General features: G+C 44.7%; 1 protein-coding gene across 1 annotated transcript in view; it reads right to left on the bottom strand.

Moving 5' to 3' along the window:
- Positions 1-1,133: 1,133 nt before the first annotated feature.
- The window catches only part of LOC141166976 (serotransferrin-1-like), a 72,274-nt gene continuing 60,629 nt past the window's right edge, over positions 1,134-12,778 (bottom strand). The window contains exons 15-17 of the mRNA XM_073654229.1: positions 5,050-5,234; positions 2,536-2,725; positions 1,134-2,310 (exon numbers count right to left, since the gene is read on the bottom strand). Coding sequence (XP_073510330.1) covers positions 2,264-2,310; positions 2,536-2,725; positions 5,050-5,234 — 422 coding nt within the window. The 3' untranslated portion in view covers positions 1,134-2,263. The remainder of the gene's footprint in view (positions 2,311-2,535; positions 2,726-5,049; positions 5,235-12,778) is intronic.

The following is a 12,778-nucleotide window of genomic DNA, read 5'->3' as shown; positions in this document are numbered from 1 at the left end:
TTTTCTTTGAATGCCTCTTTTTTTTCCTGTACACTCTATGTTGATGCTTTTTTTCCCAAAAAGGTCTACTTTTGTCTCATCTGACCAGAGAACATTCTTCCAAAACGTTTTAGGCTTTCTCAGGTAAGTTTTGGCAAACTCCAGCCTGGCTTTTTATGTCTCGGGGTAAGAAGTGGGGTCTTCCTGGGTATCCTACCATACAGTCCCTTTTCATTCAGACATCGACGGATAGTACGGGTTGACACTGTTGTACCCTCGGACTGCAGGGCAGATTGAACTTGTTTGGATGTTAGTCGAGGTTCTTTATCCACCATCCGCACAATCTTGCGTTGAAATCTCTCGTCAATTTTTCTTTTCCGTCCACATCTAGGGAGGTTAGCCACAGTGCCATGGGCTTTAAACTTGATGACACTGCGCACGGAAGACACAGGAACATTCAGGTCTTTGGAGATGGACTTGTAGCCTTGAGATTGCTCATGCTTCCTCACAATTTGGTTTCTCAAGTCCTCAGACAGTTCTTTGGTCTTCTTTCTTTTCTCCATGCTCAATGTGGTACACACAAGGACACAGGACAGAGGTTGAGTCAACTTTAATCCATGTTAACTTGCTGCAAGTGTGATTTAGTTATTGCCAACACCTGTTAGGTGCCACAGGTAAGTTACAGGTGCTGTTAATTACACGAATTAGAGAAGCATCACATGATTTTTCAAAGGGTGCCAATACTTTTGTCCACCCCCTTTTTTAGGTTTGGTGTGGAATTATATCCAATTTGGCTTTAGGACAATTCTTTTTGTGTTTTTTTCATTGAAGACAAATTAAATGAAGATAATAATACCAAAGAATTTGTGATTGCAATCATTTTCAGGAAGAAACTGAGTATTATCTGACAGAATTGCAGGGGTGCCAATACTTTTGGCCAGCACTGTATGATGTCAATTACAGGCCTCGCTCATCTTTTTAAGTGGGAGAACTTGCACAATTGGTGGCTGACTAAATACTTTTTTCCACACTGCACAAGTAGTCATCAACATCAATCACACACATCGCAAGCCAAAAAGAAACAAGGAAATGATCTAACATCCCAAGTATTGATGTAATATACAAAAGCTTTATTCAAAGGATCAGATACAGGGAGAGAGGGGCAAGGAATAAAAATGCACGCATGTACAGGGATCAAACACTGATATTAGCCCATATTAATGTAATGCCCCGTCTCATGCTGCACATAACACATCTGCATCTCTGGCTGCTATGGGCATAAAAGGGGACAAACTTATGGTGTGGCCCCCATGCTCCCCTGACCTCAACCCCATTTAGAACCTCTGGAGCATCATCAAAAGGAGTGTCTATGATGGCGGGAGGCAGTTCACATCTAAGCAACAGCTCTGGGAGGGTATTCTGTCCTCATGCAAAACAATTGAAGCAGAAACCATCCAAAACCTGACAAATTCAATGGACGAGAGAGTTCAGAAGCTCCTTTCGAACAAGGGGTCCTATGTGCAAATGTAACATCACCTAGAATAAAGTTTTGAGTTGAAAACTGTTTGATTTCAGTTTGTAATAACCTGCTAATGCTTATAATTTCAAAAATGACCATTTTTTTGTTCTTTATTAAAATGAAAAGGTTGAAAACTCTGCTGTGCATAATAATTTGGAACATGCATTTTGAGTGCAGTTTGAGTGTTTTATTTTTTTAAAAATATACTGTTATCATAGGCAGTTTGTACAAAAACCTTTCAATTGTACTCTAATAGTTATTTGACTGGAAAATTACAATGACTGCAATTCATATAGGTAATTTGGGAAAATCTGAGAAAATATTATTTGCATAATAATTTGGAACACAGTGTAGTAGCGATTTATCCCTCTCTAGTAAGTCCTAGATAATGCATATGATAGTTAGCATTTTTGCCATTAGGTTCTATTAGAAATATGCATACATTTTCCATGAGTTTCTTATGATCAATCGCACACAGAAGGGGGTGAGTAATTGCCGTCCATGAGGGTGCATCAAGCATGGTCCAGAGATGCCTGTTAGCCCGTTTGATGCCTAGTGGTACACACTGTCGGACAAGTTTAAAGCTTTATTTTAGAGGTATGTGGGGCAACAGGTATAGAAAGGTTGTAAGGAAGTTGAAGGAGACATTTACATTGTGATGCAGCTGGTTTAGATTAGAAATTTTATGACAGGTTCCATTTTAAGCCCATCTAGTTTAAGATTGTGCTGTCTATAAACCGGCCAAACATGTATACGATATGGAAGTTACTTCTTATCTGCGCAGATGTCGGAAGTGCAGAAATCTAAGATGCCTAAAAGAAAAATAAATGAATAAATATTGTAGATAGTAAGATGAAATATTTGCAGATTTTTATATATTTTTTTTTGTTATAAATAAAGAGTAATGAAGATAAATGAATAAAGGCACTGAGTAGTATACGTCTGAAGAAAAACCATACTAAAATTCATACTCTGCTGGCTTAAAGTTTTTCTGAATTGTTGTAAAATAAATCTGAGAATAGAGGAATATGTAATACCTGCATGTGTACATTCAAATACAGAGTCTGCAAGCTGCGTGAAGCGGTCTCCTAGTATGTCTTGAAGTCCATAGTGCCCAATTGGGAGAAGGCAAGCAGTTGAGTCTTTGAATAGTAGATCTCCTTCTCCATATTTCTGCACTGATCTGAAGAGATGAAATGTGGAGTCTCTGCTTGGTCCTAAATATTCCTAAGAATGAGATTTGAGATTAAACAAGTAGAAACACTAAAATCCCAGTATGGAGCAAACGGATACTTGCAGTATTTCAGACATTTGTTTAAGGCCTCCTTCACATGTTCGTGTTTCCAGTACGTCCATTTTCTTTCCACGGATATCACACATACCTATTATAACCTATGGTGCTATGCACATGTCCAGTGTTTTTACACTGACTGTGTGTCCGTGCAAAACACGGAAACATCAACAGATGACAAGGGCAAGTATAAAGCTATGGGTTAGTGAAAAACACGTATAGCACACAGAGAGCATCTATGTACAGTCCGTGTGCTGTCTGTGTTTAACATTGCAACGTATAGGAGAACCTTTGTCATTTAATTCTTTAGCCATACCGGAAAAAACACTGATGGTAAAAACTGACACACGGATGACACACTGATTCAAAACACTGATGACACCAGTACCGTTTTTTTTACGTACGTGTTTAAACACAGACGTGTGAAAAAAGCCTTAAATCTTTGAGTGTGCTAGAACAGTTATGGTACTGATTGCACTTAGCTTTTCTCATGGCTGTATTTTGTCTTTGCTCTAAGTACATTCTCTTTTGAAGTCTGTGGTTCTACATATACGGACATAAAATAAGAAAATGTGGTCTTCAGATGAACAATAACACATGACCAATCATACTGTCATTATTTAACAAAAACCAGGCCAAAATGCAGAAGCAGTGGATGAGAAATTAAGTATACGCCATAAATCAGTAGGCTGTAGAACCATCTTTAGCAGCAATAACTAAAGCTTTTTGTTTTCTTTATGATTCTCTCTCATCATTCTGGACATATTTGTCCAGCTCTTTTTTTTGTTGGTATGCTTTGGGATCTTTGTCCTATAACATAGCTCACTTGTAGGACAAAAAGTTTTAGCTTTTGAATGCATTGCCTCACATTTGATATTAGAATACTTTGGTATATAAAGAGTTCATTGCTGACTCAATATACCTGCAAAACAAACCCAAATCATCACCCATAGACCACCATGCTTGACAGCTGGTATGAGTTTTTTGTCCAGTTATATTGTGTATGGCTTTTGCCAAATGTGGCACAAGGTTTTATGGCAAAATATCTCCACTTTGGTCTTGTATGTTCAAAGGACATTGTTCCCGAATTCTTGTACTTTATTCAGATGCAACTTTACAAACTGTATCTGTATTACCCTGCACTTTTTCTTTTTAGAAAGAGGCTTTCTTCTGGCAACCCCTTTCCAAACAAGTTATACTTGTTCAGTCTATTTCTAATTGTACTATCATGAACTTGACCATTTATTATACTGAGGCCTTTAGAGTTTGAGCTGCAGCTCTTGGGTCTTTATTCTTTTTTATTTCTCTGATTATTGCACTGTCTAATCTTGGGGTGAATTTGCTGGGACGTCAACTGTCTTGAACGTTTTCCAACTGTGAATAATCTTTCTCACTGTAGAATGATTAACTCCAAATGTTTGGAAATGGCACTTGGGGTGATCTGAAATTATCACTGATTTAATCGTAAATGTCTATCTATTTAATGTAATAATCTAATTTCTTTTCTAATACACTTTAATTAAAAATTTTCTACCGTTCCCTCTCTACTCTGCGTTATTTTTTTTATCAACTTCCTGCTTGATGACATTTCCTTTGAGAATCCGCATTGCATGCTGAGAGATTTAAATGAGACGTCATCAGCCTCCGTCCCCACCCTGAAACGATGTGTCATCAGTTACATCTGTTTCAGGTGCTGGGCTAGGCCATGCTGTACTGAGCATGCGTCGGTTCTCAATTCCGACGTATACTCCGTAGGATCTTGTCACTGTGCAATATTCTGCATTTGGCTAGTTTTTTTTTCTTAAATAATGACAGTGTATTTTGTCATATGTTATTGTTAACCCAAAGTTGTATTTACCTAATTTTAAGACCTTCTAAGGACAGATGTTTTTATAGATTTATTATGTTCTTGTATGCAAAACTATAGCATTCAAAGAGGGTGTATTTATTTCTTGTTATTACTGTACCTGTACAGTCAAATTTATTTTTCCCTAACATTCCCTCCCCCAAAGAATGAAATTCAACTCAACTAAATAGGCGCACACCATTTCTATGATAGGAAGGAGATAAGTGCCTACACCATACTTCTGTTGAAGCTCATCTGATGGTGATGTGGTGAGATAAGGGTCATCATATATGTCATTGAATTTATTAGCTTTTTAACATTTGCATAATCTGTCTGCAACATACTCCTGTTGGGCTTTAATTAGCTGATTTTACAGCTCCAGCTCTTAGCTTCACCTTGAGCTGCCATACTTACCTGTGATTTCATTAAGAACTCATAAATCTTAGCAGTGATTACAGGACGTGTCATCACTACACTTGGTGGGATCACGCCCAGGTTACAGTCTTTCCATTCTGTTAGTGGAACCTTTTCACCATTTGGACACAAAAGCTCAAAGTCTGAGAAGGTTAAATCATGAGCCCAACCAGAACTCCCAAGGTCTGTGAAGAAACATCCAGTAAGTAATTAATCACATATAACAACCAGCCATAGTTTATATCTAAAATACAGGAACGTTCCCCAAAGACACAATGCCTCTATCTACTGACCTCTGCTGCACATTCTAGAAATTCGTGTGTGCCTCAGCCGAATACTGTACTAGCGTGTGTGTGTGTGTGTGTGTGTGTGTGTGTGTGTGTGTGTGTGTGTGTGTGTATGTATGTATGTATGTATGTATGTATGTATGTATGTATGTATGTATGTATGTATGTATGTATGTATATATATATATATATATATATATATATATATATATATATATATATATATATATATATATACACACACACACATATACAGTACAGACCAAAAGTTTGGACACACCTTCTCATTTAAAGAGTTTTCTGTATTTTCATGACCAGGGGGCGCGTCAACTTTGGCGTAGTCGGCAAGATATGAGCCCACCCGTTATCACCGGGTATCGCGCGCCTAAAGACTGTGTTTTCTACTAAATGTGGCTCCCGCCCCAGAAGAACGGGCGCCATTATGTGCGTGCTAAAAGACGACAAGAAACCACCTCCCATCGTGGGCCAGGTCCCAGAATGGCGCCAGAAGCGGAGCCCGCCCCAAACAGCAGTGGTCATGTATGCAAGTGTGTCCATCAAGGTGGGGGGGCTGACCCTGAAATTAACCGACAGCAGATTGCCATGGGACCGCAACAAACTGCCCTGGGACTGCCCCCAAAAGGGGAGAGGAGAGAAGAAAACGGGGAGACAGGGCGTGGTCTGGATCAGTCTAGACAGACCGCACCCGGTAGGGAAGATGGAGGACGGCAGCACCAGAGCCCCCGTCAGCGGCCTGCTGCAGGCTGCAGCACCCTACACCCTGGAGGAGCTACTGGCTAAGCTGCCCCAGGAAGACTCGGAGTTCCTTTCTCTCTGGGATGGAAGACCTAGGCCGGAGGATGGAGAGGGCCCAGCGAGACGCCATCACCGGGTGGAGACGGGAGATGGAACAGCGGATGGCGAACCGGCAGCCGACGACGCTGCCAAGCACCGGTAGTGACCCAGCCTTGGCGGATCCTGACCAGCGCCAGGAGGCGACATGTGACGCAGGAGCGGCCACGGGAGCAGGTAGGAGGAGATTCCCTGTCCCGGACGCTGCCAGCGTCGACCTGCTCCTGGGCCCCCTGGTGGAGCCGCTGACCACAGGCGCTACCAACACCAGCCCGCTCCTGACCCCGCTCCTAGGCCCACAGCCAAGCCCTCCAGCCCTGGGCGCTGCCAACGTCGACCTGCTCCTGGGCCCCCTGGTGGAGCCGCTGATCCCAGGCGCTACCAACACCAGCCCGCTCCTGACCCCGCAGCAAGGGCCCCAGCCAAGCCCTCCAGCCCCGGGCGCCACCAGCGACGGCCCGCTCCTGACCCCGCCGCAAGGCCCACAAGTCCCAGGCGCGCCTGCCCTGCACGCTCCGCAGACCCAGACACCGCTACCCCCGGGCACCGGCACAGCCAGCCAGCTTCTGGGTTCCCTGCAGGAACCAACTCCCCCGCCAGCTGAGTGGGTGTACAGACGTTGCCAGTGGGACTAGTCCGCAGAGGTGGAGGACCAGCGGCCCTCGCTCCTACCCGCTCCGCAGCCCGCCGCCGTCTCCCAGTTGCCGGAAGACGAGGCCCAGTTTGAGTGGGACCACTCTGGGGAAGACCTGATGGGGTTTACCCAGGAGTCAAAGGCAGTGGCGGCTCGTAAGAGGGAGTTCTGCCACCAACAGCTGGTCCAGTTCGAAAAGGAGCGCAACTTACGGCGCGTGCGGTGGGAGAAATTAGAGGCCCAGAACTTGAAGGAAAAGACCCGGGCCCGCAGGGCCAACAAAGCCACCCACGGTCCTAGGGAAGAAGGGACCGTAGTAAAATTCAACTTAGAGGCCGGATGGGGGTTCATTCGGGACCTGCACACAGACGATGACTTGTTTGTTAACAGGAGGGACGTGGAGTCTCACCTAAAAGCAGGTCACCCTGATCGGGACCTCTACCCCGGAGACACAGTGACTTACACCCGTCAATGTCCACAAGGTGGAGGAAGAGAGCGACTTCTACCTCTGCGAAGCTGAAGACCCAGCTGGGTCAGCTTATTGTGAACAAGAGCCTCCCCAGAGAGAGCACTCCTATTAAAGACTGGAAGTAGTCACCCGTACCCGTGCAGAATGGACACTGCAAGTTAAAGTTTGTGTGAACATTTAACCCGTCTACTTAGTTACCCGGAACGGGCCCAAAGACTGACCGGCTGAGGACTGGGAACAGCCACTTCCTGTAAATAGTTGCACCTTTTGAGGTGCCCCCTATTGGTTTTATATTTTTTATAACCGAGACCACTGAACAAAAACTCGTTGGAGGTGGCCGAAGACGTGGTCCAATACTTGGATCATCTATGCCCTGCAGCCACCCCAGGGCCTCTATGGAGGGTTTTGAACGGGTCTCTCAAATTGCACCTTGTCAAGGAAAAATGGACACCTGGTTGCAGATTATGCTGTGACCTGATAGAATGTTTATATGAGAAAATGTTTTATATGCAAAAGAAGTGTTTGTATCTGTGAAAAAGTTTTATAATGTTTTTATAAGTGTAGAGAGAAATGTTCTTTAAAAGGTCTCATAATGTTTTGATAAAGAAACATAACCAGTAACGTTAAAAGAAGTGTACCTCCCATAAAGGGAAGCAATGTAGTTTATGCTCTTATATGCGGATGCATCCTAAAAGTTTTTGCATGTCTTGAAAATTGTTTTTACTCTGTTTCAGCCCGCGGACGTGCTGTGTTTTACCAGGGGGGTGTGTGGCACCCCTGAGGGTTCGATCGCCACAGAGGTATTGCATCTCACCCAGAGGTGTGGTACCTCACTCTCAGGTAAGGAAGGAGTATGGCTCAGGATCCTAACACCAGTATTCACTACACCACATTTCCGGGGGACAGGGCGAGATTGCTCCTACGGGAGAGCACAGTCCCTGATCCCTGGCTGGAGTGGGGGGGAACCACCTAGAGAGGGGGAACCATGTAGTGGATGGGGTGGAGGAAGTAGATCCTGGGAGCACTTGAGTAGGAGCAGTATAAAATAGGGACACCATCTTAGGTCAGGGGGAGTTCAGTCAGTCCAGTCAGAGGAGGAAGATGACAGGAGCAGAGGCTCTGTATGAGCTCTGCTCCAGAGGCGGGCCTAACCTGTGAGGCCCAGGACTGAAGGAGAGAAGAGAGGAGTGGGAGCAGGAAGGCTCCAGGAACCGAAGGGACCCTAGGGGTACGGGCCGTGCCGAAGGCCACCCGTACGCCCACTGCTACCAGGAGGTAGAGGGGTCAGGCCAGATAAGGGGAACCGGTCCCTCAACTAGCGGAGAAACAGCAAGGCTCAACTAGAAACCGGAGGCTGCAGCACTTTAAGTACCGTAGGCCGAGAGTCCACACCAGTCCCATTAAGAAAGTAGCCATTTAGGACCCAGGGGACGGAACACACGTCGCCCGCCAAGGCCCGAGGGTACCGGATAGAAGTGTCACTGGGTGTGAGGTGCAGGGAGAAGGCCAGAGAAAGGACTCACAGAAGGGGGTCCTGTTAAATGCTCCGGAGTTACCTGGGGGTCGGCTGAACCCCTCACTGTGTGAGCACAGAACGACGAGGGCCGTTACATGGGTCCCTGTAACAAGAACTGCAACAACTGTGAGTAAAGACCCTGGGACTGCATCACACTGACTCCGTGTTTATTATTGACTTCCTGCACAATAACCACCATAATCCACACACACTGCCCTGAAGCTACACTCTTCCTATGGGGAGTTATACCACCCTTGCTGCCAAACCATCAGCTTCAGAGGACTGTTCCGCAGCGGCGGCCTCATTAGCCGCACTCCACAGGTGGCGTAGTCGGACATTATAAAAACCCATACATACAAATATAACCCCGTGGATTGACCGCCCTGGGTCACGGACCGGGTCACCGCCACAGTGACTACAACCCCCAGCATCTACCGGCCCGGCACCAGGTACCCCACGGCCCAGGGGGCGCGTCATATACACTGCTCAAATAAATAAAGGGAACACTCAAATAACACATCCTAGATCTGAATGAATGAAATATTCTCATTGAATACTTTGTTCTGTACAAAGTTGAATGTGCTGACAACAAAATCACATAAAAATCATCAATGAAAATCAAATTTATTAACCAATGGAGGCCTGGATTTGGAGTCACCCCCAAAATTAAAGTGGAAAAACACACTACAGGCTGATCCAACTTTGATGTAATGTCCTTAAAACAAGTCAAAATGAGGCTCAATATTGTGTGTGGCCTCCACGTGCCTGTATGACCTCCCTACAACTCTTGGGCATGCTCCTGAAGAGGTTGCAGATGGTCTCCTGTGGGATCTCCTCCCAGACCTGGACTAAAGCATCCGCCAACTCCTGGAAAGTCTGTGGTGCAACATGACGTTCGTGGATGGAGCGAGACATGATGTCCCAGATGTGCTCAATCGGATTCAGGTCTGGGGAACGGACGAGCAAGTCCATAGCTTCAATGCCTTCATCTTGCAAGAACTGCTGACACACTCCAGCCACTTAAGGTCTGGCATTGCCCTGCATTAGGAGGAACCCAGGGCCAACCGCACCAGCATATGGTCTCACAAGGGGTCTGAGGATCTCATCTTGGTAACTAATGGCAGTCAGGCTACCTCTGGCGAGCACATAGAGGGCTGTGCGGCCCTCCAAAGAAACGCCACCCCACACCATTACTGACCCACTGCCAAACCGGTCATGCTGAAGGATGTTGCAGGCAGCAGATCGCTCTCCACGGCGTCTCTAGACTCTGTCACGTCCATCACATGTGCTCAGTGTGAACCTGCTTTCATTTGTGAAGAGCACAGGGCGCCAGTGGCGACTTTGCCAATCCTGGTGTTCTGTGGCAAATGCCAAGCGTCCTGCACGGTGTTGGGCTGTGAGCACAACCCCCATCTGTGGATGTCAGGCCCTCATACCACCCTCATGGAGTCGGTTTCTAACCGTTTGTGCAGACACATGCACATTTGTGGCATGCTGGAGTTCATTTTGCAGAGCTCTGGCAGTGCTCCTCCTGTTCCTCCTTGCAGAAAGGCGGAGGTAGTGGTCCTGCTGCTGGGTTGTTGCACTCCTACAGCCCCCTCCACGTCTCCTGGTGTACTGGCCTGTCTCCTGGTAGCGCCTCCAGCCTCTGGACACTACGCTGACAGACACAGCAAACCTTCTTGCCACAGCTTGCATTGATGTGCCATCCTGGATAAGCTGCACTACCTGAGCAACTTCTGTGGGTTGTAGAGTCCATCTCATGCTACCACGAGTGTGAAAACACAACCAACATTCAAAAGTGACCAAAACATCAGCCAGAAAGCATTGGTACTGAGATGTGGTCTGTGGTCCCCACCTGCAGAACCACTCCTTTATTGAGTGTGTCTTGATAATTGCCAATAATTTCCATCTATTGTCTATTCCATTTGCACAACAGCATGTGAAATTGATTGTCAATCAGTGTTGCTTCCTAAGTGGACAGTTTGATTTCACAGAAGTTTGATTTACTTGGAGTTATATTCTGTTGTTTAAGTGTTCCCTTTATTTTTTTGAGCAGTGTACAGTACAGACCAAAAGTTTGGACACACCTTCTCATTTAAAGATTTTTCTGTATTTTCGTGACTTTGAAAATTGTACATTCACATTGAAGGCATCAAAACTATGAATTAACACATGTGGAATTATATGCTTAACAAAAAAGTGTGAAACCACTGAAAATATGTCTTATATTCTAGGCTCTTCAAAGTAGCCACCTTTTGCTTTGATGACAGCTTTGCACACTCTTGGCATTCTCTTGATGAGCTTCAAGAGGTAGTCACCGGAAATGGTCTTCCAACAATCTTGAAAGAGTTCCCAGAGATGCTTAGCACTTGTTGGCCCTTTTTCCTTCACTCTGCGGTCCAGCTCACCCCAAACCATCTCGATTGGGTTCAGGTCTGGTGACTATGTAGGCCAGGTCATTTGGCGTAGCACCCCATCACTCTCCTTTTTGGTCAAATAGCCCTTACACAACCTGGAGGTGTGTTTGGGGTCATTGTCCTGTTGAAAAAATGAATGATGGCCCAACTAAACGCAAACCGGAGGGAATAGCATGCCGCTGCAAGATGCTGTGGTAGCCATGCTGGTTCAGTATGCCTTCAATTTTGAATAAATCCCCAACAGTGTCACCAGCAAAGCACCCCCACACCATCACACCTCCTCCTCCATGCTTCACGGTGGGAACCAGGCATGTAGAGTCCATCTGTTCACCTTTTCTGCGTCGCACAAAGACACGGTGGTTGGAACCAAAGATCTCAAATTTGGACTCATCAGACCAAAGCGCAGATTTCCACTGGTCTAATGTCCATTCCTTGTGTTCTTTAGCCCAAACAAGTCTCTTCTGCTTGTTGCCGGTCCTTAGCAGTGGTTTCCAAGCAGCTATTTTACCATGAAGGCCTGCTGCACAAAGTCTCCTCTTAACAGTTGTTGTAGAGATGTGTCTGCTGCTAGAACTCTGTGTGGCATTGACCTGGTCTCTAATCTGAGCTGCTGTTAACCTGAGATTTCTGAGGCTGGTGACTCGGATAAACTTATCCTCAGAAGCAGATGTGACTCTTGGTCTTCCCTTCCTGGGGGGGTCCTCATGTGAGCCAGTTTCTTTGTAGCGCTTGATGGTTTTTGCAACTGCACTTGGGGACACTTTCAAAGTTTGCCCAATTTTTCGGACTGACTGACCTTCATTTCTAAAAGTAATGATGGCCACTCGTTTTTCTTTACTTAGCTGCTTTTTTCTTGCCATAATACAAATTCTAACAGTCTACTCAGTAGGACTATCAGCTGTGTATCCACCAGACTTCTGCACAACACAACTGATGGTCCCAACCCCATTTATAAGGCAAGAAATCCCACTTATTAAACCTGACAGGGCACACCTGTGAAGTGAAAACCATTTCCGGTGACTACCTCTTGAAGCTCATCAAGAGAATGCCAAGAGTGTGCAAAGCAGTCATCAAAGCAAAAGGTCGCTACTTTGAAGAACATAGAATATAAGACATATTTTCAGTTGTTTCACACTTTTTTGATAAGTATATAATTCCACATGTGTTAATTCATAGTTTTGATGCCTTCAGTGTGAATGTACAATTTTCAAAGTCATGAAAATACAGAAAAATCTTTAAATGAGAAGGTGTGTCCAAACTTTTGGTCTGTACTGTATATATATATATATATATATATATATATATATATATATATATATATATATATAATTATAATATATATGTACATATATATATATATTTATATATATTGATTTTTTTTTATTGCAAATGAAACGCAAACTATTAAAAGTAAAAAATAAACTACAAGTCAATTTTTATCCCATGCCCCACCCAACCCAAACACTTGATAGATTTAAATATGACTGGGACATGTGAAAGGAGCTTAAACACATAACAATTATTCATGTTATAAAAGTTTACTGGTGGTTC

The sequence above is a fragment of the Phyllobates terribilis genome, unplaced genomic scaffold (assembly GCF_046119375.1).
Source record: "Phyllobates terribilis strain yellow unplaced genomic scaffold, ASM4611937v1 Scaffold_1__5_contigs__length_1240528914, whole genome shotgun sequence".
In the NCBI taxonomy this organism is placed as follows: Eukaryota; Metazoa; Chordata; class Amphibia; order Anura; family Dendrobatidae; genus Phyllobates; species Phyllobates terribilis.
Note: the sequence above shows the minus strand (reverse complement) of the source record. Positions and strands in the feature narration are given on the sequence as shown.